Below are 26987 nucleotides of genomic sequence, written 5' to 3' on the forward strand. Positions count from 1 at the left end.
TGCATTTAACCTGCAGTTACAAATGCATAATTCATGTTTTGATTGTTAAAGGGGTCACAGGATGCAAAATTCACTTTTACATCTTGTTTGAACATAAATGTGTGTTGGCAGTGTGTACACATCCACCCAGTGTTTTTTTTTTTTTAATCCCTATAAATCATTACCCGTTTCTCAAATTCAGCCATTCTCAGACCACTCCCACGATTGTTGATTGACACGGCCGTTTTTACATTAGACACGCCCTGAATCAGCTGTAAACTTTCCGCCATTGTTTTGACACTAGAGGAGTAGAATGTCTTCTAAGTGATTCAGGTGTTTTGTTGTTGGATGTAACAATGAACATAGCAGTCATTATTTACTTCTGACATCTGAGCCACTAAAAATGCAGAGGATTACTTTTGTTTTTGAAGGGAATGCGTCCCATGATCTACCATCAGTGCGTCTATGTTTGCGCAAATCATCCATGATCCACCTTCACCTACAGAAGAAGTGAGCATAAGAGGGTTTTTAATGAATCTTTGCAAATTGCCTTTCCTAAAAATGTGCTAGTTAGCAAGTTCACAGTCTCAGAGAGAACCACTCATCACCCCACTGAAGGGAGGGGCAGGTTTAAGCAGAGCTCATTAGCATTTAAAGGTATATGTACTGAAACGGCTCACTGTGAACAGAGCTGTTTTTGACAAGGTGAAAAGGGTGTTGTTTTACAGTATCTTACAATAATTGTGAAAAATGGGCATCCGACCACTTAAAAAAAACTTGAATACTGATATTTGAAATCATTTGGGGAAAATGGGGAAAATATACTTAAAATCTTAAAACCTAAAATCCAGCCAGTAGGTGGTGGCAAATCACTGCACAAGTGAGTAATTGAGTCATTCATTCAACCGATTCGTTCAAACGGCTGATTGAATCGGTAACAAAACACTGTTGTGTGTTGCTCAGAGATGCAAAACAGTTCTGCTGTGACTTTGTTTGGAACTATTTTCGCTGTAGAAATACAGTGAAAACAAGAACTGCTGTGTCTAAAATAGGGCTGCCCTCGACTAAAGATTTTTCTGGTCGACTAAACGTTCATCGTAAGCGTTAGTTGACTATTAGTCACACGTTTATTAATAAACCATATAAATCATAATAATGAGCCTTTAATTTCCTACATAGCCAAATAAGCACTCAAGTGCACGGAAAAAAAGCAGATTTGAAAGACCAAATTACGCAGTGAAAGCGTGAACTCTATATGCGCATGCGCAGTAGTCTATCCAACATCATGTAGTGTATGAATGCACTCTCTGGATGTGTTTTTGTTTGGTTTTTGCAATATACTGGATAATGTCAAATCCCATATCGTTTAAACAACAATTACAGCACGCCCCTAGTACATATCTGTACTGTATGCAGCGAAACACTACTTAGCTCTTGTACGGCTAGCCTAAAAGGTCTGTCTAATAGAAATAAGGTGGGACGCTAATATACCCTCCACTACAGCTTGTGCAAATATTAATAGTGTGTTCTAGAAAATGAGTTTAGAAGAAAAAGTGAATCAAGTGATGACCTGAAAGAAATCAGTCATGTGATATGATATGATCTGATCCCTGAAAACGCCTGCTCATGTCCTAAGATTGCGATTCAGTCTGTTAAGCTTCATTTGATACAGGCAGTGAAAGGAACCTTTTTAAACTGGCTGTCTGTCTGATGTTAATGGCATTTTGAAAGCCCATTTTATCATTTCCACTGCATCTGAGCTCAAGATCCGAAGTGAGAAAAAACTCTTAACACCATCAAACTGAACATCACAGTCCACGTCTACCCATCTCGTAATGGTGAAAGTAAAGTGGACAGCTACTCCTAGAACATTTTGTCTGTCTCTTTCAGACAAAACTTTTTGGTCTTATTTTTCCCCCCTCTTTCAGTTCTATTCTAATGTTTCTGATTAGTTGCTTTGGTGCCACGATTATAGTCTTCAAACAAACAAACCCAATTAAAAATCTCAAATGCAGAACCAAGAAAGCGTAAAAAGTAACCCTAGATGCGCCAACAGCACTTCTCTCCGTCTCTCCAGTCATAACCTAATCAGAGATTCCAAGTGCATTTACGTAAACAAATGTTGCTCCCTCAAGAAGCTCTACTCGAGCACCTGCTGCATCTGAGAAATCACATTTATTTCTAGTCTGAGGAATGAACAGCACGGATCACTTCATTACAGATAATGGAGGGCCCTCTGAATACTAGACCATACACAAGGACAATGAGAGGAAAATGACTGGCTCATAGTGGTTCTAGGCTATAATGCAAGTAATGTATGGCTAAACGTACAAATGATAGACGCTGCTTGTTGTGTATTATCGAATTGAACAGCAGGGAGATAATGACTCTTACATACAGTACATTCAAATATGTGTCTCTATCTCTGCTTACAGTACTTTAAAAATGGACTCCAGTAAAAATGACTAATTATCAGTCCAGAGAGAATCTGCAGAATTCTGTGGAATGGAGTTTAATACGGTAAAAGTAGAGAGTACTTTACTGTTATTAGGAGCTGAAAGCATAATCAAATTAGTCCAAATATGTAATAATGGAACAAGCAAGGCGCAGAGGCTGGGTAAAATTAATGGTGGACATTCTGGTTTTGTGGAAATCTGTACACTTTGTGCAAAAGTCCTACAGGCACATAATAAAAATGTATTTAGTAACCTAATAAAGCCAAATATCGCAATATGAAAATAGCACAATCTATTTTAGATAACTTTAAATGACTGCAAACCCACATATGCAAAAGAAGAACAGATATAATAAATATCAATATATAATATATAACATAACTTATAACTATATTAAAATAGTGCTGTGCAATGATTAATTGCGATTAATCTCATCCAAAACAAAAGTTTTTGTTTACATAATATATGTGTGTTTACTGTGTATATGTATTATGTATATATGAATACACACATACAGTATATATTTAGAAAATATGTACATGTATTTACATGTATATATTTTTATTGATATAATTAATATTATATATAAATGTATTTAATATATAAACATAACATATTTTTCTTAAATATACCCATGTATGTGTATCTATTTATATACGCATGATTAATATACACATCACACACATATATTATGTAAACAAAAACTTTTGTTTTGGATGAGATTAATCGTGATTAATCGTGATTAATCGTTGCATAGCACGAAAATATATATATTTTATCTATTTTTAACTAATGTAGCTAATATATAGTTAACTCTAAGATTTCTTTATGAAATCAAGAAAAAGAGTAAAAGTAAAAACAGTAATGTTCTGAAATATCATAATTTAAATAAACTGTCTAAACAATAATAATACACTTAAACTGTTTTTTTATTTATACCTGTGATGACAATTTTCAGCCGCCATTATTTTAGTCTTCATTTAATATACAGATTTGGTGCTGAAGAAATATTTATTATTACTATTATTATTATTATTATTATTATTATTATTATTATTATTATTTTTATTATTAAGTTGTGATGCTTGTTATTTTTGTGAAAATTACATTAAAAATTATATTTAATCATTTTTTAAAACTTTTTAAGGATTCTTTTATGAATAAAAGAACACATTTATTTGCAGCATTATATATTATTAAATGTCTTTACTGTAACTTTTGATAAATAAATAAATAAATAAATACAGTATTGTATATTACATTTATTTCTCTATTTTCCATGCGCAGACATTTCAGCTTCAGCTAATGATATGAATCTGTGTTGGGACTATGATTTGCAGGAATCAGAGAAGGGGCACTGGGATCATTCCATGACCAATTAGAGAATCTTCTTACCTGTAATAGAAGCTCTTTCTCCACAATCTCCTGAGTCTTCGCTATCAGTCTCCGCTGAAGAGAATGAATCTTCTGAATCAGTTCAAAGCTGCTTGGATCACTCGCCTACAAAGAAACAGAAGCAAAATCAAACTATTTTGGGCGACTGTATTATTTATATAACTGTTTCAGTAAGAAGCCAATGTAAGCCCATACCTCTAGTCTTCTCCAGCGGTGTACATTCAAGGGATTGCTGAGCTCATCCTCTAGAGCTCGACATCTTGTCCTTTCTTTCAGCAGCTCCCTCTGCATATGAAACACTTCCTGTCTGCCATCAGAACAAAGAAACACCGGTAGAGTAATTCTGACTCTGGTTTTCAGGCCACAATAAAAGCAACAATAATCTACTAATTTATAGTCAGTCATTTAAAGTCCCCTGCATTCTGGCAGGATGCAACAGCACTTTGAAAATGAGCTTGCGTGAGAGATTCTAAAAGCCTGCACTTCTCTTATTTACTTATGCACCACAACAGCCACAAACAGGGAAATGCAAACAAGAGGGTGAATGAAAGCGAGAGGGAGAAACAAATCTCTTGGATCTCATATCGACAGGTTATGCCTCACAACATAATCCTGGCTGACCTTTCCGTCTCTGAGCCAAGCTTGTTTGAAAAGACACTTGTAGACATGTATGCTTTTCTACAGACATAACACATGATACATTCTAGCTTTCGCAGCTATTTTAAGGTTGGTCTGTGTACGTTCGCTGTATAGTCTCATCAAACTAGATTTTTTTCCCATGTTTTACTAGTTGTAGAAGTACAAAATGAGGATTTGATATTAAGATATTTCACATAAAAGACATTTACATATAGTCCACAATAGAAAATAATAGTTAAATTTATATATATATATATATATATATATATAAAATATATAAAATAACCCTGTTCAAAAGCTTACACACACTTGTCTCTTAAGTCTCTGTGTTTGAACCCTATCCAACAATGACTGTGTGACTTGGAGATCCATCTTTTCACACTGTGGACAACTGAGGGACTCATGTGTAACTATCACAGAAGTTTCAAACGCTCACTGGTGCTCCAGAAGGAAAAACGATGCATTATAAAGCAAGAATTTGAAGATCAGGGTAAATTTAAATTCTTTTGTCTTCTGGGAAACATGTAAATATCTTCTGTAGCTTCTGAAGGGCTTTACTAATTGAAAAAATATGATATTTATGCAAAATAAGGAAAATGTATACATCTTCATTCTGTTCAAAAGTTTACACCCCTGGCTCTTAGTTCATGGTTTTTTCTTCTGGAGCATCAGTGAGCATTTGAACCTTCTGTAATAGCTGCATATGAGTCCCTCAGTTGAGTTCCTCACATAAAAATGCTGAAAAACCCAAGAATTTGTGGAATCTGAAGGATTTTTCTGAAGAACAGTGGCAGTTTAATTGTTCTGGACAAACAAGGGACTCATGAACAACTATCACTAAACAAACAAAACAAAAGTCCCATCATTTTTAAAATTAGTTATGCATCAATTTTGGTTTCAGAACCAAATGTTTTACATGTTTACTAGTTGTAAAAGTACAAAATGAGGATTTGTAAAGAAAAATGCCAGAGGATTTCGATATAGGCCAAGAGGAGATTGGTTTTCCTTTGCTGTAAATAAAACATGTTTTTTGCGAGACTAGCATATTCTCACCGGAGCTTAGGCTACTCCTACATCATCCACTGGAACGCCACTCACGAACGCACGAATGACAGTTAGCGGAAGCTAGAGATTACGGTTTATAAAGTTTTAAATATGTAGATGCACTTTATTGGACTTCAAAATCTCAACACCCATTCACTGCAATTATAAAGCTTGGAAGAGCCAGGACATTTTTAAACATAACTCTGATTGTGTTCTTCTGAAAGAACAAAGTCATATACACCTAAGGTGGCTTGAGGGTAAGTAAATCATGGGGTAATTTTCATGTTTGGCAGGTATTTTAGGGCTGGTCTATGTGGCCTTAAGAAGAAACAAACTCAACTACATATTGGGTGCCTCGAGGCAAATGTTCATTTTTGGATGAACTATTACTTCACTAAACAAATTAGAAAAACCTAGAGGGTCGGACTGGTGTTTCAAGTGTTTACTGTAGCTGTAACATTTGCCTGTTTGATGTGTTGTTGTAATTATGGGCAACCGGAGAAAAGATTCCTGTGCTCTGTTCTGTTTTGTTAGATTGCACCCACCTGTTATTTTGCACAACAGCGTATTCTGTGTGAACCCCACCTCTACCACGGAGTCACTTATGGCAGGTCTAGCTACAGCCAGTGTCTGCCTTTGACCTGCTACAATGATTCAACTCAGCAAATAAACAACTTGAAAGCTCCATCAGCCAACCTATTAGCACTAGTGGCTTGCCAGAGTCTGGAAAAAGCAAATTACGCCATTTTAGCCACAATAGAAAAGCCTCTTGAAATACATTGAAAATAAATAAATGGCAAAATCGTCTCTAAGGACATCTAGGGACTCAAAAAATCTTCTTGGCAGAAAAATATGAGGAACAGAAAAGTGAATGAAAGGGAGATAAAATAACACCCTGTCTACACTAGACATGACCGCCACAACACAAAATCACAAAAAACTCATTATATTCAACTCCTGCGTCCAAATATGCCTACTTCCATACTATATATACAGTTGAGGTTAAAAGTTTACATGCACTTTGCAGAATCTGCAAAATGTAAATTATTTTACCAAAATAAGAAGGATCATACAAAATGCATGTTACTTTTTATTTAGTACTGACCTGAATAAGATATTTCACATGAAAGAAGTTTACATATAGTCCACAAGAGAAAATAATAGTTGAATTTATAAAAATGACCCTGTTCAAAAGTTTACATACACTTGTCTCTTAATACTGTTTTGTTACCTGAATGATCCATGGCTTTTTAGTGATAGTTGTTCATGAGTCCCTTTTTGTCCTGAACAGTTAAACTGCCTGCTGTTCTTCAGAAAAATCCTTTTGGTCCCACAAATTCTTTGGTTTTTCAGCATTTTGGTGTACACTGCCCTCCAAAAGTTTGGAAACACCCCCGGCAAAGTGTGGTTTTGGCCGATATCAGCATAAATCCTTATCATCTTTTGGTGCCAATTCATTAAAGTAACTTGACATTATCATTGAAGACCAGCAATAATAATTTCATTTTGATTACATAATAATAACAGGCATGCCCCTTTGCCAGCAGTGATGCCTGGTTACTGGTTTAAACTTGGCCCAGGTTTTTAAAAGATTTTTGTGTCAGCACACCTTAATAGCTTCAACAATTGATTACCAATTAAGTTTAGAATACAATGAATTTAGGCCCAGATTGTGCAGAGCTGTAATAGCTGCTAATGGTGGATATTTTGATGAATCGAATATTTAAGTTTTTTCTATGTATAAACTGTTTATGTAATAAAATATGTTTTCATAGTTTGTGTTGTCCCTTATCAGGGCAAAATTATCACAAATTAAAAAGGTTTCATGCCAATATTGTCCAAAACCCCACTTTTCTAGGGCATTTCCAAACTTTTTCAATGACTGTATGATTTTGAGATCCATCTTTTCACACTGAGGACAACTCATACGCGACTATCACAGAGGGTTCAAATGCTCACTGATGCTCCAGAAGGAAAAAACGATGCATTATGATGCAAGAATTTGAATGTAACTTATTTTGTCTTCTGGGAACATGTAAGTTTTCTGTCTAACATGTTTTTTTTGAGCATTTAAACCTTCGGTAATAGTTGCATATGAGTCCCTCAGTTGAGTCCCTCACACAAAAATGTTGAAAAACCAAAGAATTTGCGGAACCTGAAGGATTTTTATGAAGAACAATGGCAGTTTAACTGTTTAGGACAAACAAGGGCTTCATGAACAACTATCACTAAACAAACAAACCAAAAAAAAAAAAAAAAAAAACAGCTGTGGATCATTCAGGCAACAACACAGTATTAAGCATCAAGTGTATGTAAACTTTTGAACAAGATCATTTTTATAAATTCAAGTATTATTTTCTTTTGTGGACTATATGTAAACGTCTTTTATGTGAAATATCTTATTCAGGTCAGTACTAAATAAAAAATAACATGCATTTTGTATGATCTCTCTTATTTTGGTAAAATAATTTACATTTTGCAGATTCTGCAAGGTGTATGTAAACTTTTGACCTCAACTTTAGTAGACGAAAAACAGTATGTAGTGTGTGACAGATGCAGTACATCCGAATTTCATTCATACTACACACAATCACCATACAGTATGCAGTTTTGGATGCAGCGAGTAATTCTGTCTACAATGGATGCAGAGTTATAGGAGATGTATGAGTTATATGAGGCGTTACATGAGGCGACAAAAAAATATATATATTCAAAAAAAAAAAGAATTTTTGAATATATATATTTCTTTGTGTCGCCTCATATAACTCCACATCCATTGTAGACAGAATGTTGACAAAAGGGTTTTTAAGTGGCTCTTTTAACACTTGTAAACTAGAGATGACAGAGAGCCAAATTATATCTGAGTGCTCAACTGAAATGATATGATGCTCTGTTTAAACAGCATGTCCTAGAACTTTTTTGGTGAAGCAATGGAGAGAGATGGATGATGATGGCACACAGCTCATTTACCTGAGTGCAGTGCAGGTTGAGTTTATGAGGGTGTTAGCGATTAGCATGCTAAATTGATCAATATGTCATTCCTTTGGGGAAAAAACACGCTATTACCAAAATCTTCAGTGCACTATCATTTGTCTAGCAATGCGAGTAAACTGAAGTGGTTTTTGCAAATGTTGTGCTAACAGACAGTGGAATTGCTTCTAAATGGCATGGATTGATTTCTCAAGATCTACAAGGTCTTATTTCGTCACTGATGATTCAGACAAAAATCAATGTTGTTAGTGTTTGCTATGTTTGAGGGAGAAAAATTGGCATTAGCTCTTGTTTTGGGTTGCTTGTCATCTTTAATATTTATAACTGTCGCAACGGCTCTGTTCCAAACCTACTGAGCTATGCCTACAGAGACTATATTTTAAGGAGTCATAGCTGTGCATCTGACGCAAAAGCCTGTTTTAGACTTTATTATGCTGCTACATAAGACACTTTTAGCCAAAAGCAAAAAAAAAAATAAATAAATAAACAAAGATAAATGCTAATTATGATATAGATTTCATTAAAGATGTGGAATTATGAATAAAAACTGTATAGTGTAAATTATTATTTCATCTAATAATAGATGTGCTTATGCTTAATAACATGCTAATATCAAACTCTATTCTTTCTTGTGAGTGTAAGCTCTCTATTACATATCAAGTGTTCATGTTTTGGGATAATCTGAGTTTTTAATAATGTCTTCCTTCATTAAAATTGATGGCAAAGCAAACAAACAAGACCTCAGGCGCTTTGATGTGAAGAGGAATCCTCTTGTACACTTGTTGCATCATTGTCAGACAATGATGTACACACACAAACAGTTGCTGTTCTCTGATTTTGCTGGAGTAAAGGAAATCTGTCTTTATAAAGAAAACATTACATATTACAACAACACAACATTACACATTATTTATTACATGTACCTTGTCTGTTTTTGTTGCGCCAGTGGAAATAGTTCCAAACAAATTCACAACAGAACCACTACACAGTCTGTGGTGTTTCATTCCGGGATGAATCAGTGGCATTTAAATTAATAATTTAGAAGAATTCATTTGGGGGCATCGGATGCTAAGTAGTTTGCATATAAATGTGTCTTAGTGTGTACACAACCATTCTACTATGATAAAAAATCAATTCACTTCTTTTTTACTGCTCAAAAAACTGTCTCAATTATCAAGCTGTTTAAATTTTTGGTCAAGGGCGGAGCTTAAGCAGTATGATGTCATACTGCTCAGGCTCCGCCCACAACCACAGACGGATTGTCCTGTATGAGCATATTTCTGCTGTCAGCCAGTCGTACACTGTCCGTCATTTTCTTCGTGCTCAAGCAGCTGTAGCAACAACGTCACATAAGCAATGCAGGTGCTTTGTAGTTGGATGTAAAAGTGAACATACAAGTCTCCATTTTCTCCCAACATCAGAGGCATTGAGGACGCAGTGGTTTAGTTTTGTTTTTGATGGTAACTCATCGCCAAATACACAAAAAATGGAAGAGAGGGGCGTCATTTAAATCATTAAAAGTCTCTGTGAACAAAGCTGTGTTTAAATTAGTAAAAAATGCTGCTGTTTTGCTTTTTTCTATTGAGGAATTTTAACCAAAGTATGTTACAGACATTTTATGAAGATTCTAAAAAAATTATACCAACTTGTGGAAAATGAGCATCTGATGTGCCTATTAAAGGTGAAGTCCACCTCCAAAGCAAAGATTCACATATAATGTACTCACCCCCTTGTCATCCAAGATGTTCATGTCTTTCTTTCTTTAGTCGTAAAGAAATTATGTTTTTGAGGAAAAAAATTTAGGATTTTTTTTCATATAATGGACTGCTATGGTGCCCAGATTTTAAACTTTCAAAATGCAGTTTAAATGTGGCTTTAAACGATCCCAAATGTGGTTGTAAACGATCCCAGCTGAGAAAGAAGGGTCTTATCTAGCATAACGATTGGTTATTTTCATAAAAATAATACAATTTATATACTTTTTAATGTCAAATGCTCGTCTTGTCTTACTCTGCCTGGACTGTTTTTTTCCAGGTCATGACAGTTAAAGTATGTCGAAAAACTCCCATCTCATGTTCTCCCTTAACTTCAAAATCATCCTGTATCACTGTTTTTGTTAAGGTGTTTGATCTTCTTTGCGTGTTTACTTTGCAAAGACTGGGTCGGTACTTCTGCAGCGATGTAGGATGATTTCGAAATGATTTTTGAAATTGAGGGAGAAAATACGATTGGAGTTTTTCAACATACCCTAACTGTCTTGAGTCAGAATACACAGAGTTCAACAAGAGCAAGGCAAGATGAGCGTTTGAGAACAAAAAGTATTTAAATAGTATTTTTTAAATGAAAATAGCCATTTGACTGTTTGAAGCCGCATTTAAACTACATTTTGGAAGTTCAAAATTGGGGCACCATAGTCCATTATATGAAGAAAAATGCTGAAATGTTTTCCTCAAAAAACATAATTTCTTTAAGACTGAAGAAAGAAAGACATGAACATCTTGGATGACAAGGGGGTGAGTAAATTATATGAGAATCTTTGTTTTGGAAGTGGACTTCTCCTTTAAGGCTGCGTCCTATGTAGGTTGCATTTGTCAGCCACATACATTTTGCACATCTTGTTTCACAAAAGCAACCATTACTATTCCTTTTGAGGCCTAATTACTGTAATTTCTTATCTTCTTTGGAATGTAATAGTTACTTTTCTGAAATAAGACAGCCTCAATGATGCATGTGGCTGACAAATGTGGCCTACGGAGGGCGCAGCCTTCTAAATTAGACACAGCAATAGACTTGTCGCCAGACACTGGTGTACAGTTGTAATATTCAGAAAGAGTCACTGGAAATCCCAAGCACTAATGCACAGACAATCTGGATTGGAAAAATGATACATATTTTATCATACATAAAGTCAATTTACTATTACAGCACTGTTAAAGGTATATTTCACCCAAAAAAGAAAGTTCTGTCATTAATTACTCACCCTTACTCAAGACCTTCGTTCAAAAAGTATTCTCGTAGCTTCATAAAATTACAGTTGAACGACTGCTGTCACATGGATTAATTTAACAATGTCCTTATCACTTTTCTAGGCCTTGAATGTGACAGTTGCATTGCATCTATTCAGGGTCTGAATGCTCTTGGATTTCATCAAAAATATCTTAATTTGTGTCCCGAAGATGAACGAAGAAGGTCTTACGGGTTTGAAACGATATGAGGGTGAGTATTTAATGACAAAACATTCATTTTTTGGGGTGAACCATCCCTTTAAGATCAACCAAATGAAGAAAACAACTTTTAAAAACAACAAAGCAGGAATCTATTGGAAAGCCACAATTGCCAGTGCCACTTCCATTTACTTTGTCCAAACTTTTATTAGGTGAGAAGAGGTATTCTTTGATCACTTTACTCAAGACAGGTCTAATCCGAGCCTGAAACACTAGGACTTCTTCACGTTGCATTTTGATTACTCAGTTTGTATTTGAGAAATCTAGCCAGCACTTTTTCCTGGAGCTTTAATAAAATACTTTTAGCAGCACTCAGTTTGATCTGTTCCTAACAAAAGCTTCTTAGCATTGTGTGCATACAAATACATGGCATTTCTACTCTCTGAAAAGGATATACCACGTATAGGAAAGAGAATAACATAAAATGTGACATAAGAGCATACATTAATTACTGACATCAGTGCTCCGGGGAGACCATATTAATCTTAGTCATTGGTCATTTTACTACACCTTACACTAGACAATAGAGCCCTAAAAGGATTTCCTGTCCAGATTGAGGAAAATAAAAGCAGCGCTTCCATTTGCTTGGCTTTTGCTGGCTATGGCTTTAATTTATGCATTTTAATTGTGTTTTTGGCAAAGCTTTTGTTTTTCTCCTCTCACTATTCTCTTTTCTCAATTGTGTTTTGCATAAATACATCACTGTCCACTAAAAGAAAGCAAGCCATCCATCTTTTGCCATCAACAAATTAATTCCACTGTGACAAATAAATAACTGATTTAGAATGGAAAAAAGAAACCCACTTCCATGTTTCTCTTAGTCAGTGTTTTAGTTTGTATTCCTCCTTTTTGTTGTTGTTTCGACCGAGATCTGCATGGAGATACGGAAGGCGAGAGAAAGAGTGGGTTGGGGTATATAGATTGATTTATTCAGGAAGGCAGGGTTGATATCAGGGACTTAAACTTTAATCAACACGCTTATAGAGTTCAGGACTCTCGCCCACACACACATTTTCCTGTGTTGCAGAACGCAGTCCTCCCAGTGAAACTACACATATTTGCAAGCAAGAGCAGGAAAATGGTAAAACAAAAGGCAATGGTGTCAAGAACTGGCTTTGTTACCATGTACAGGCCCAATTATCATCAGCACCATTAGCATCAGCATCTTCCAACTAAGAAACAATAACAGCCACCTCCTATAGGCTTTAGCACATCCACGTATACCACCCTAAAGCTGCCGCAAGTGATTCTTATAAACGCCACACATAAAATGTCTCCATCACTGACAGATATCACTGAAATAGGTGTCTTGAGAGATCCCACCTGTCTCTGTGACAGCCCCAGGCTCTGTAAGCAGCCAAAAACAGAATGTGAATGCAGCCTGCATCAGTAAGAACCTGAAAGAGTGGAGGCGGCTTTCTGCCAGCTTCAACCAATGCAGTGAGTTTGAGTTTGCCGGGACAGCCTGTTTGAATAAGGTGGTTGAAGATGGTGGGACTGTTTGTTTTCAGAAGTGTTTATTAATTTTATTATTATTATTAATAATAAACTGTATGGAATACCAATGGAGACAAGGACCATGACACTCAAAAATGTAACAACAATAACAACAACAACAACAACAATAATAATAATAATCATCATCATCATCATCATCATCCTCCTCCTCCTCTTCATCATCATCAAAGGTATAACTATTATTATTATTATTACTACATACTAATAATAATACTAATAATATACCTTTGATTATAATTAGTAATAATAATAATAATAATAATAATAATAAATTGCATGGTATACCAGAGCAGGAGAAGACCATAATTCTAAAATAATAATAATAGTAATAATAATAATAATTGTCATACCTTTGATTAATAATAATAATAAATTGCAGGGCACACCAGTGCAGAAGAGGACCATGATTTTCATAAATAAATAAATACTAATAATGGAGATTATTGATTATTATTATTTTATTATTATTATTATTACAGTTTTGAGTATCATGGTCCTCTTCTGTACTGGTATACCATTAAATAAATAAATAAATAATAATAATAATAATCAAAGGTATAGCCATTATTGTGATTATCATCATCATTCTTCTTCTTCTTCTTCTTCTTCTTCTTATTATTATTATTATTATTATTATTATTATTATTATTAAATTGCATGGTATACCAGTACAAAAGAGAACCATGATACAATAAATAAATAAATGTTATAACTTTTATTATTATTATTATTATTATTATTATTAATTTATTTATTATTATTATTATTATTATTATTATAGTGCATGGTGTACCAGTACAAAAGAGGACCATGATACAATAAATAAATAAATAAATGTTATAACTTAGATTTTTACTATTATTATTATTATTATTATTTCTGAATTTATTGATGAAAATATAGTACTTTTTTTTGCACCGTGCCATGCAATCCTAGTGTGCAATGCAGACTAAATGTAGCAGTATGAAAGAGGATAATGTTCCATACTTCACATTTGCCATGATCGAGACACACGCACACACACACTCACAAAAAATCTTCTCCTTTTCTTAATTTGTAGAAAGTGACATATTTTTGTGATATACTGACTGCTAAACTACAAATGTTCACGATTAAGAGAAGAAATAGAGTAATAAAGTTAGAAAGGATGGAGGACAAGAGCTAGTGGGCACCAGTGAGAGACAGACACGAAGGAAAAGAGAAAAAAAAAAAGTGAGCGGTTACAGAAATATGCCTACAGCGGTACACATATAAAACAATGAGCTGTGATAGAGTCCAAGGCCTCTGTCCGGAAAATGTGCAGCAGTGAGCTAAAATGTCAAAGGTAAGGTCTATCTGTCGTAAACTCTCTCTCTCATTCTGTTTTTCTTTCTATTTTTGTCCTAAATTCAGAGAAGCAACATATAATGTTTCTCTAATGCAATAAAAACAGCAGGAATAGAGCGTAGGGGAAAAAAGTTTGAGAGCAGTAGAACACGTACTAACGCTCGTGTAAGAGCTGTTTTTAATTGACGTGAAGTGCACGTAAGGGTAACCCTGTGATTCAGGCAGACTTAGCCAAACATAATTTATTTTGGAGTACGGGCTCTTTGAAATCATTTGAAATGGAAAGACCTCCTCATTACAGTAGACAAACACACAACACAACAATCTGGTTCAAAGCTGGATCAAAGAAAAAACTCATGCACACATAAACACACACTTTCACATCACTGGTCCATGCTCTATATTGTTCATTCCACTCTGTGGTTTGAATCTCCTAATGAATATTTCAGGCAAAAAGCAACAGAATTTAGTTCATTATGGCATAAATTAGCACAGTCTCATTTACTGCAAAATTGGTAAGTACAAATCAGTACCTTACTGTTTGTGCAACTTTGAACGGTAATATGGCCAATTGAACACTTCCTTTGCCACTGCCATATAAGCAATCCAGTCATTTATACAGAACAGTGGCTAATATACATGCTTCCAATTCATGCACACAATGTAAAGCCTTAAATCCAATCATCACGTTTCACGATTTGAAAATCACAGTAGCCGCAATCTCATTTATATTATTGTGCGGCCCTATAGTCCTGCCTCACTAAAACTTCATTAGAGATCACAAACCTTATCAAAAGAATGCACATGTAATCTCTCAATTGTAATTTTCATCTGTTACGGGAGCAGATTTAAGTACCTTATCATGATATGGGGTGATCTTATTGGAAGTGTGAAAAGTCTGAGCATGTATCTATGTATGATTTAAAATTGCATACATTATCATTATGTACATGAGCCTTGATTGCAATCTCTTTTGAGAAGTAGAGTTCATTCGACTGTCATTATTAAGAAAGTGGTTGCATTTATATTCCAATCATTCTCTGTCTCCGTTGAGTGGATGTTGGAAGGAGCAAGCTTCCTTGGCACACTGGAATGCAGTTCTTATGGACTGGAGAAACTTTATTTTTGGTTGTATATAGCACAATTTAATTGCTAAGCTGCACAGAGACAGGGAATTATTTGTGGCTGAATCACAGGCTTGTTGACAAGAGTTCAGGGGTCCATGAGTTGACAAACTAACACAGCAACGTCAAGTCAGAGTTATCACTCTAGCACCTTCCGCCTCAGTAGGTGACAACAGCAGTACAACAGCTCTCCTTAGGTCACTCTACCGGAATAGATGAACTCTATCCATCCGAATTTATTAGGGTCTCTTTGGAGCTTCACTGACTATTCTGAAAAGTTTAAGGAATCTTTTCCAATCAGATCCCTGGATATCCTTCTATGAAGTGATATCCATTCCTTTGACATTCCTGCAAGTTTGTTTCAAACTTTGGGGTCAGCAAGATTTTTTTATTTCATTTTATTTATTTTTTTTATTTTACTTTATTTTATTTTATTTTATTTTATTTTATTTTATTTTATTTTATTTTATTTTATTTTATTTTATTTTATTTTTTATTTTATTATTTTATTTTATTTTTGGTCACACTTATTTTAAGCTCCAATTCTCACTATTAACAAACCATTAACTACAACTTACGGCAATTAAAAAATTACAAATTCAGTTTTGCAGAAATAAATTACATTTTAAAATAATGTATAATAGAAAACATTATTTAAAAAACTCTAATACTATTTTATAATATTACTAGGACTACCCCCAACAGTCAACTAACCGTTAGTCGACAAGAAGAAGCTTGGTCGACCCAAATTTTATTAGTCGCAGAAAAAAAGTCACGGTCTGTGTGCTGGTCTGTGTGTTAATGTACATCAGGCAGGACATCCAAATGCTCACCTATCATTCATTGACCTTAAATATGCCTTTTTATCTGAAAGATGTATGTAGTAGCAACTCTACATGGCAGCTCAATCTAATGTTAACCTAGAAAATGTGCACTATTGAAGTGTCTGTGCAGACTGTGGAAACCGAACAGTAGCATGCTCACTACATGACAGATGGAGACACCAGTGTGGTCACTTGCCCTTAAAATACTCTGCCATTTTTGGTCTTACAGATAAAAGTAATACACTCAATAAAGACTTTACATTTATTTGTGTGCATTTACAATAACAACGAAACGTTGTACTTTTGTAAAATAAAGCAAACATGATGCGCTTTCTGCCGTCTCTGTGAACTCGTACGTGTATACTTGCCTTACAGACATGAAAAATACATTTATAGAGAGTGAATGGTCTACTTTTACATGAACCAACTAAATAGATAAATATTCTCAGATTATGTAATGTTATGTATGAAACATGCATACAGGTGCATTCACTACTGCGGAGATGACTTGTCATTGTCGCCGACGACTTCTCTTACACTCTTAAAAATAAAGGCGCTTTAAAAGGTTCTTCACAGCGATGCCATAGAAGAACCATTTTTGGTTCCACAAAGAATCATTCAGTCAAAGGCTCTTCAAAGAACCATTTCTTTCTTACCTTTTCATAATCTGAAGAACCTTCTTTCACCACAAAGAACCTCAGATGTTAAAGGTTCTTTATGGAACCATATAAAAAGAAAAAAGTTTCTTCTATGGCATCATGAAGCACCTTTATTTTTAAGAGTGTAAGCTGAAAAGAAAGAAAGCACTAGTTTATCAACGAATTGTTAAAACGATAATGCAGTTTCCTTGCGGTTTTTTGCTAACACATTCATAATCATTACTTCTGCGGTGCGCTGTGGCAAGCTTTTTTTTGCATGCACTTATTAGGCTATGTAGGCAATTAAAGCCTCATTATTATGATTTACATGGTTTATTAATAAATGTGCGATGAAGGGTTGACTAATGCTTAAAAATTAACGACTACTAGTCAACCAGAAAAATCTTCAGTCGAGGGGAGCCCTAAATATTACAGTTTTACTTTTTTCTAAAATAAATGCAGCTTTGGTGAGCATGAGAAAAAAAAAAAAAAAAAAAAAAAACGACTGACCCCAAACTTTTCTCAACGGTAGAAGGAATAATTCATGTCATAATTTACTTGTTTTACTACAAAAAAAGTGGATTTTTACACATTTCTTGGTAGACAATGAGTTCAGTGAGTTTGAAGCATGTCCATCAAGCTTCAAAGCAGACCAAAAATAAAAGGTGCCATAACCATAAAAGATTCTCATATTCTCTAGAAATATGAAAGCAACCATTCCTTTTTAATGGATCTACAGTAAAGATATATATACTAAAAGCACACACATGCATTTCACATCATCACACAATGTGCAAATGCATTCTATATGTAGCATCCCACTTTATGAGTACCATGAGTAAAAAAAAAAAAAAAAAAAAAAAAAAAAAAAAAAAAACCTATAAGCACACTATTTGGTTCTGTCCTCAATCTAGCTGATCTAATGCAAAAAGCAGTTTTGAAACTTTGTGTTGAATTCCTCATTTGTAAGTGGCTTTGGATGAAAGCATCTGCTAAATGTATAAATGTAAACACAGAATGATGTCAGTTCCTCATGAGACTTTTCTTTCATGGACTTGTCCTAGAAACCCTTAAGCCTAAAGGAAATATTGCTCCACACCCAAACACCGATATGCTACAGTCAGCGTCTTTTAGGGAACTACATTGCACTGATGACAGCAATAATGACTAAAATTTGCCACCTGTTTACCATAGAGGCTTGTATATCAGCAGAGATCTTGGCATCCAAGCTCGGCATCAAGTCAGCCCATCTGGCACAGCGGCTGCTGACTAGTCTCTCTGAAACCTTACCACTAGCTCATTGATTCTCACATATGTTTCAGAGTAAAGGAAGGACAGTGACACGTGTATGTTTTCCGTTAAGATTTAAGGGTGCTACAGGGACCTGGCTGACTTGAAGTGAGACGTGACTGCTCGCTTTTTGCAGAAAATCCTCTCTGAATTGAGAAATCCACTTGCAGCCAACTAGCATGTAGCAGATCATAGTTAATTGAAATGACATAGATTAAAGTCTATGAGTTAATACAAAAGAAGTTTAGTTTGCACAGAGCAACACACATTAGTTTCAGTCTCTATTTGAAATAATCATTTGACTGAATTGTTCAATAAGTCACTCATAAAGACAGCTGCTTGTTTTGTTCTTGAATGAATCAGTGTTGTGCATGAATAATTTAAGCAATGTTTCATTGGCTCACTCAGAAACAGTTGCTTGTTTTGTTTTCGAATCGATTAATGTATCATTTGAGTGAATGATACAGTGCTTGTTTCGTTCTTGAATCAGAGCTTTCAGTAAATCTTCTGAATGAATGTTTTGTTCTTCAGAGAATCAGAGTTGTGAACAGATCATTTGAGTGAAAGATTCAATGACTCACTCATAAAGACATTTGCTGAATTGAGAGCCACATACTAGTATACTACTACTACTTTAGAATTACTTTCTATGGCAGAAATATTAAGAGTATGCAGTATGCTAGTACATGGTTTGAAAATCAGCAAAGTCTAATAAATTCATTAATGAATTAGAGATGTGAATGAACCATTTGAGTGAATGATTCAAAAAACACTGCAGCTAAATTCGGTTGTGAGTTTACCTTTTACTCGCGTTCTGTATACACATAATTCACGAAAATACGGGAGTGACAACCGGATTAACTCCCAAAAAATACAGGCTTTGACAACCGCATTTACAGAAATTACGCAGTGTGTACGGAACTGAACTGAACAACTAGCTGTTAATGACGTCTTTAAAACGCATCAGAAATGTGTCTTTGTCTGTATGTGAGATGCATGAAAATAACAGTGAAAGAAGTCTTAACCTCAGCACATTCTGACATTTTGACATTTAGACCTGTGGTAAAATGTCAGTGTTGCCAGATCTTCATAGAAAAAAAAAAAAAAGCACAAAGAACACTAAAACATGCTTTGTTTTATAACAACAAAAAATAATATAGACCATTTCGCTAGATGTAAACATACTGGTCCTGATACACTTCCTGTTTCTTTTTTTTTACTTTACACAAACATCACAAAAAAATACAACCAACATAACATTTGACTGGATGAACATGTTACATTAGCACCTTTAAGATGTATTTGTATATGTGAAAAAAAAAAATAAATAAAAAACAAAAAAAAACAGGAAGCACTTCTGGACCAGTATTGTTTACATCTAGCGAAATGGTCTATATCTCATATCCACAACAGATCACTTTATTAACTCCAAAAAGTGCTTACCATTTTAAGCTAGCACTTGTAAATATAAGGGCATGGCAAAACTGCAAGACAGAGCTCTCTAAAGCAGCCTCCCAAGCATAAACAAAACACAGCATGTCTATCAGCGGTAGTTTAAATATAATCCATGGACAAAAAGAGCCTTTAACCAAAAAAGGCAGACACCAAATGGCTAAATTCTTATTCACTCCTGCAAAACGCCAAAACTTTGCTACGGTTATAAATGCGGGAGTGACTGCTGTTCCGTACACACATGGAGCGATAATTTACGGGGCTCGATCCTGCATTTAAATGCAACAAGTGGTTTATCAACAAGTGGTTGAAAGAGATCTCTTAACCAAAAAAGAAGAAAATCTTTGGATATTTCTGTGGCTGTCTTTCTTATGCTCTGAAAAAAAAAAACCTTTGGTTAAATTAATTAAATCATTTTGAGCTGATGGAAATTTCAGTACATAATTCAGACTCTGACTCACTGAATATTTAGAGATTTTGCATTGGCTCGAAAGATGGAGGAGAATGTGAGGTCATCACCACCCTTTCTGTTACTAAAATAACCAATAGAGGGTTAGTAAAACCCATCCATTATAGATCTAGTTTGACTTAAGATGCAAGACCTGCCAGCGCTTTCAAACGTTCCCTCATTTTCCACAGCGAGCTGTTGCCTCCTCCTTTTTTACTCAGCTAAGAACTCCATTAAAAGTGATTTTTATCGCACGTCTTTTGTGACCGAAAAAGTGACTGTTATTGAGAGTGGTGAATTACAGCTTTTGAAAACATCAATAAACATCTAGCGGGGGTCAATACTGACAAGAGAATTATCTGACAAGCACTCAATTAGCTCTGTCTCTTTGTGCTGTATGTACCTTTGATTGAGGCATAATCATTATGTCATTATGCCTCTGAAGAGTACACAAGTGTTGCAGAAAAGCGATCAAACACCTGCTTCCTGATGTTTTAGAGCAAAAGATGTTTTATAAAAGATACAATGGCTATGACCGTGACTCATAAAGTGGTTTAAAAGTGCTACAACAGTGATTGACTTGCACAACATTAAACCAGGTTACTTTCATAACACTATGGTCCACATGAACCATTACCAGCTTTCACACCAAGCAAGCGATTCGATCTCTGACGTCAAACAGAAACACTTCCATTAGTGGACAGATGTTTTACCTGAGGTCCTCCACATTAGAGACGGTCTTATTGAGGATGTTCTTTTCTCGTCTTTGCTTCTTGATCTCCAGCTTCAGGAGTCTGATATCCTCCAATCTTTCATTGTACTGAATATCACCCTTGTTCATGATGGACTGCTGGATTTTGATCTTTTCGTACAGTAACGCCAGCGCTTCGTTTCTCTTCATCAGCTGCATCCCCAGGAGGTCACGCTCATTTCTTACCTTGATAACAAACACGTAAATACATGCACAATCAATACACACATGTACATAAAAGGCAACATACTAAAAAAATAGTCAGTTTTCAATATAAAAACAGTGAAATTTTCATCATGTCAGTTACATTTCTTTCCTTGGTACCGAAGTTCTGGTACTTTTAACACCTCTTTGAGCATCTGTGAGAAAACCTTCGGAAGTACTTTCACCTCTGACTGAGGTAAGGCGATATATTATAGAAATAAAAGGCAGGCTGGTGTTTTCTGCAAAGATTTGATGACTCAGCAGTGCTAGTCTTTTCAGGATAATAGCCAAAAACTTCATGCAACATGACAAATGTTGTGAGGGTGTGGGAGAATGTCTTATAAAGAAGTTTTAGGGTCTTTTACTTACAAAAAAGTCAGAGGCGGGGGGAAAAAAACATTTGGAAGGCCATACACAATAAAAAAAATATAACATTTCCTTCTAAATCTAAAGCATTTTATTATTGTACACACCATATAAAGGACATTATGTGTAATAGTAGACTTTCTTTCTGAACTTTCACTAAATTACACTGTATGCACAAAATTCTGCAATGCTGAAATAGACAGCTACATGCACATTGTATGGTACAGTCAAACCAAAAATTATTCAAACACTAGATATAATTTTTTATATATATATATTTTTTTTTTTTAAACTAGTGGGTGCAGGACACTATAATTTATTTATGTAAGTAAGGATAGCAATATAAAGTAAACTGACATATTATGCCCAAAAATTCTTCATACAGTGGACTAGCAGTAAAACTGCTAAAAATTTGGGACCAAATATTATTCAGACACTTTGACCTGACCCTTTTTTGCTGTGTTTTTTATTCAATTGCTAATGGGACCTTGTTATGCCACAGACTGAACAAAATTAAGCATTGCTAGTAATTGGTAGACAAAGTTGATAGTTGATAGTTACTCAATAAATATTGTCATATTAATAGTTGTCTGAATTTTTGGTTGAGTGTAATCCATTATATACCTTTTTATCAAAGTTATCTGACATTATCTAGATGAATTTGTTCTGATACAGTTTAACTCTGAGTTCTAAACTATAGCGAAAAACTGTGATAATGTGAGAAATCTTGAAAAGGTGTCCGAGTAAATTTTAGTTCAGTTAGTTTTTAATGTGTACAATGTGTACAGTGTTGGGAAGTTTACTTTGCAAATGTAATAGCTTACAGATTACAAATTAAATAGTGCAACTCATTACATTTGATTACTTTTGGATTACATTTCTAAATTTACATTTACATTAAGTCATTTAGCAGACGCTTTTATCCAAAGTGACTTACAAATGAGGACAATAGTAGCAATCAAACCAACTTTCAAAATCTTTAATCTCTTGAATTAAGATTATAATAATTTAATTTTAAACCACAGCCACCACAAAATCAGACTTTAGCACCTCTTTTTACTTTGAGATCATTCTGAAGTTAAATACTGATTTAAAATAATAAAAAATAGTAATTATTAATACAAGAAGTATTCCGATGTAACTCCCTTTGTAATTGTTAACATTTTCATAAGTAACTGTAATTTAATTACACATTTTTCCTCAGTAACTGTAACAGATTAAAGTTACATTTCTTTTGTAATTAAATTACATAACGCCATTACATGTCACTAGTTACTCCCCAACACTGGGTATGTATGATATTTGTTGCATGACAGTAGATACGACGCGGTTTAGAGAGCTCAGGGATATACAGAAGGTGAAGCTTTATTAATGTGTATGGATAGCCAGAAGAGCGTGGAAACTGGTGTCAGCAGAGGCAATTTGGACAGAATGCCCTTTGAATGGGTTAACCTTTATCAAAGAACCAATGTCAGCAATGTACAGCAGCAGATATTAACATTATTCACTTTATGAACTCTAACAGTGACCCAACTGACTTACAAAAGATTATGTAAAAAACCTTTCACTAAAAAATGTACCTATGCAGCTTTTTCCATAAAAACTAATATTCAAGCCTACATACACATCTAATTTTAATTCAGCTAAAATACAAACAAGGATATCTGAGAAAAGTGATGAGTTTGTACTCATGCTGGTTTCATACATTTTTTGAAAAATGTATTAACAATTATGATTTACTGCTTTAAAAGTAATAGCATGATAAATTAAAAATAAATTAATAATACAGTATTAAACACATTTTCAAGGTATTTAGTACAAATGTTTAAATCCTGAATACCATGCTGTTTTAATGAAATTATTCACTGAAATTATTAATCGGAAAACCTGAGCTAATCTTGTTATGTCATAAAGGCAAACTTTAAAAAACTACCGACTTTGAGATGCAAATATAAGATTAATATTTTCTGTTTTTTAAGAATTATACATAGGGAACAACGGGGCTAAAGGCACCCCCTAAGAAAAAAAATGTGCTTTTCACTGCGCTCAAAATGTATGGTTGCAGAAAAAATGTTTGTACTGAACTTTTATGAAGCAACAGATTTTGTGTGAAAATAAATCATACACGTTGACTGAATCTAACAATGTCATATCAGCAAATTAAAAAGTCAACTTTCTATTAATCATGTTAATTATTGTGCCTTTTAGCCCCAACAGCAAGGGTGCTTTTTACCCTGAATACCATACTTTAACATATTCTTTTATTATTTAAAGGAGAACTCCACATCCAGAACAACAATTTACAAATAATTTACTCACCCCCTTGTCATCCAAGATGTTCATGTCTTTCTGCCTTCAGTCGTAAAGAAAGTCACGCGGAACTACAGACCCAGTGTTTACAAAGCGAACGCGCAAAGACTAACAAAGTGCAAGTAAATCAAACGCTGTTTACAAACAAAAAGCTACAATGATGTCGGACGATTCTGTTTTTCGCCATTCTCTACCTTTCTGAGTCGGAGTACACAGACGATGAACTTCGACGTGATTCGTAGTAGTGATGGGAAGTTCTAATCATTTTACTAAATCGGACCTTTGAGTCTCGTTCAGCAAATTGAACGAATCTTTTTTCGAGTCATTTCGTTCATTTTAGCAAAATATAATTAAAATGTTCCGTTTTACTTCACAAACACATCTACTGCTTACACAAACGTTGATCACACTACAAACAAGACAAAACTATAATGCTATAAGAAACAGAAAAGATTAATTCATTGTTTACCTTGGTCTTTAGTCTATGATTAGCTCACCTCACTTCTCATCTGACAAGTTTTCGGGTTTGAGTCGTTCGTTCATCACGTGACAGCCCCATAAGAAGAACGAACGACTCGAAAAACCCGAAGACTCAAAACAGGTGAATTAATTCCAGTACATAACCTAATAGGATGTTGCGCATGCGCAACTGAACAAATCACTCCCCGAGACGACTCGTTCTTCCCGAGTCACATTGAAGATTTGTTAAAAATTAACGAATCATTCAAGAACGTGCATCCCAAAGCCTGTGCTACACAAGCTTTTGTGCTTAAAAAGTATTAAGAAATATATTTTTTGAAAAAAATGACAAATTGTTTCGCTAGATAAGACCCTTCTTCCTCGGCTGTGATCATTTAAAACCTTTTGAAGCTGCATTTAAACTACATTTTGGAAGTTCAAAATCGGGAGCACAATTGAAGTCCATTATATGGAGAAAAATACTGAAATGTTTTCCTCAAAAACCATAATTTTTTTACGACTGCAGACAGAAAGACATGAACATCTTGGATGACAAGGGGGTGAGTAAATTATTTGTAAATTGTTGGTCTGGAAGTGGACTTCTCCTTTAAAAACTGCTGCTTTAATTATCTTAAACAAAATTGAAAATCATTAAGAAGACCTTTGTTTTAAGATATATTCAAGAACTTTAGCGATTCTCATTTATTACTTAATTCTACAAAATTTTTTAAGTAAGCAACTTTGCGCTGCTGCCCACGATCTCATTAAGCATCACCCAAATTTGTATGCGTATCATGAAAAGCAGATGTTTTGGAAAGTGCTACACCACGATTTTTTATTTCTTTTTTTTTTTGTCATCTAGTGGTTTAGAGAAAAATAATATCAAAGGCGCCTTTTAGCACGTTTTAGCACCATTACTCCTGTTGTACTATTAATAAAAGATTATGCCACAATACTTAACACATTTCTAAAGGAAATTCAGTATTTATTGAGTTTTTCTTTCTTTCTTTCTTTCTTTCTTTCTTTAAAACTTCCTCCAGACATCACCTTGACATTTTAGACCTTAAACACCCCAAAGAATATACAACTAATCTTTAAATCATTAACTGAAATTATATCCATCATAGGATGCATATAATGCTGTCTGGTTGAATTTAAGAATTTCAGACAACGAAAAAAAAATGTATTTTCACATCAGCTTCTACTGTTTGAATTACTTGTCTGGCCAGCTGGTTAATCATGTTCGACTGCTGACTTACTGAGATCAGAAGCACTAAATGTTTCAAAATGCCAAGACCAATTTAGGCCTCCCCAGTGTCTCAATTTCCTTTTGCTATTTTAAAAAGAGTTTGACCCTGTTCCCGCTGGACTTTCTCAGAAGTGAGATTCCAGATCTAATGACTTTTGAATGAACCTAGATTGCCGTCTCTTTCATCCTTAGCGTAAACAGCCTATTGAAGCAGAAAGGCAAGGACACGCAGACGCTCACCGAAACCTTCCACCTGTCTGTACCTGATCGAGCTCTTTTTTCTGCCGGATCCTCTCAGCATCAGCCTCTGCTATGATCTTCAGCAGCTCACGTTCCTTTCCCTCCTGTTCCTCAATGAGCTGCTTCGTCTCCTGAGCCTGTTGCCTCATCTTTTGCAGCTCAGCCTGTAGAAACAGGGCAATCGATACAAAAGAGAATAGAAAAACGGAAAAATTATCTCTTTATACATCAGTATACATTTTTATGTTCTTAAAGCTCTACATGTTCTAGTCAAGCAATCATTGTTTATTGTTCACGAAATGAAAAAAATTTTTTTTTCACATTTCATTTTGTTTTTCATTTAGCACTGCTATTAACATTCCTCTCCTTCTCCCTCTCAAGATTCGAGATTAAAATGGGCTTTACTGACATGATAAACAGGTTTACATTGACAAAACATTAGTAAGCACTACACATACATGCACAATAGACGCTCTTTATAGTGGTTTGCATAAGGACGATCGAATATGTTGCTGATTTATGTGTCGTGCGTGAGGTTCAAAAGTGCAGTTGTGTTTCCATCTCATTTTGTGTGCAGCAGGAGCACAGCATGTCCTCTTTCAGCAGCGAGGACTGTCTGTCTCTGGCTTTCTTTGTGTCTAGGCTATGTTTGCTGAGTCTGTAAACAGTCAGGAGTTTAAGTTCAGGGCTGGTCACGGTAGTCAGGTGTTCTCTTATGGTGCATTCTATTGCAATTTCCTTCCTTTTGTTATAATTTCCGTCTGGAGTACAAAGAAAACCTGAAATAAAAATGGGCTCTAATTACTCTCCTAATATATGTCCCTGGTTTTATTATGTGCAGTTCATCAGCGCATATTATTCTAAAGAAAACAATGTTTGTTTTTATAGTCATTCATCAAAATGTAATCATTTTCTCGGCCACTTTACAAAGCTTTTATTTTTGCTGATGTAACCAAGGCAGAACGGGCGAGGAAAATAATTTTAGTAATAACACAGCCTTCACTTGTTCACTTTTTAACCCTTTAACTGTAACTCCTATATTTAAACACAGACATAAAAA

At 34.8% G+C, this 26987-nt stretch overlaps 1 protein-coding gene across 1 annotated transcript in view; it reads right to left on the minus strand.

Moving 5' to 3' along the window:
- The window catches only part of cfap58 (cilia and flagella associated protein 58), a 112204-nt gene that overhangs the window by 37319 nt on the left and 47898 nt on the right, over positions 1-26987 (minus strand). Inside the window, 4 exon segments of the mRNA XM_051109986.1 lie at positions 3831-3935; positions 4026-4137; positions 21062-21285; positions 25951-26091. Coding sequence (XP_050965943.1) covers positions 3831-3935; positions 4026-4137; positions 21062-21285; positions 25951-26091 — 582 coding nt within the window.

Source organism: Labeo rohita, chromosome 1 (genome assembly GCF_022985175.1).
Source record: "Labeo rohita strain BAU-BD-2019 chromosome 1, IGBB_LRoh.1.0, whole genome shotgun sequence".
In the NCBI taxonomy this organism is placed as follows: Eukaryota; Metazoa; Chordata; class Actinopteri; order Cypriniformes; family Cyprinidae; genus Labeo; species Labeo rohita.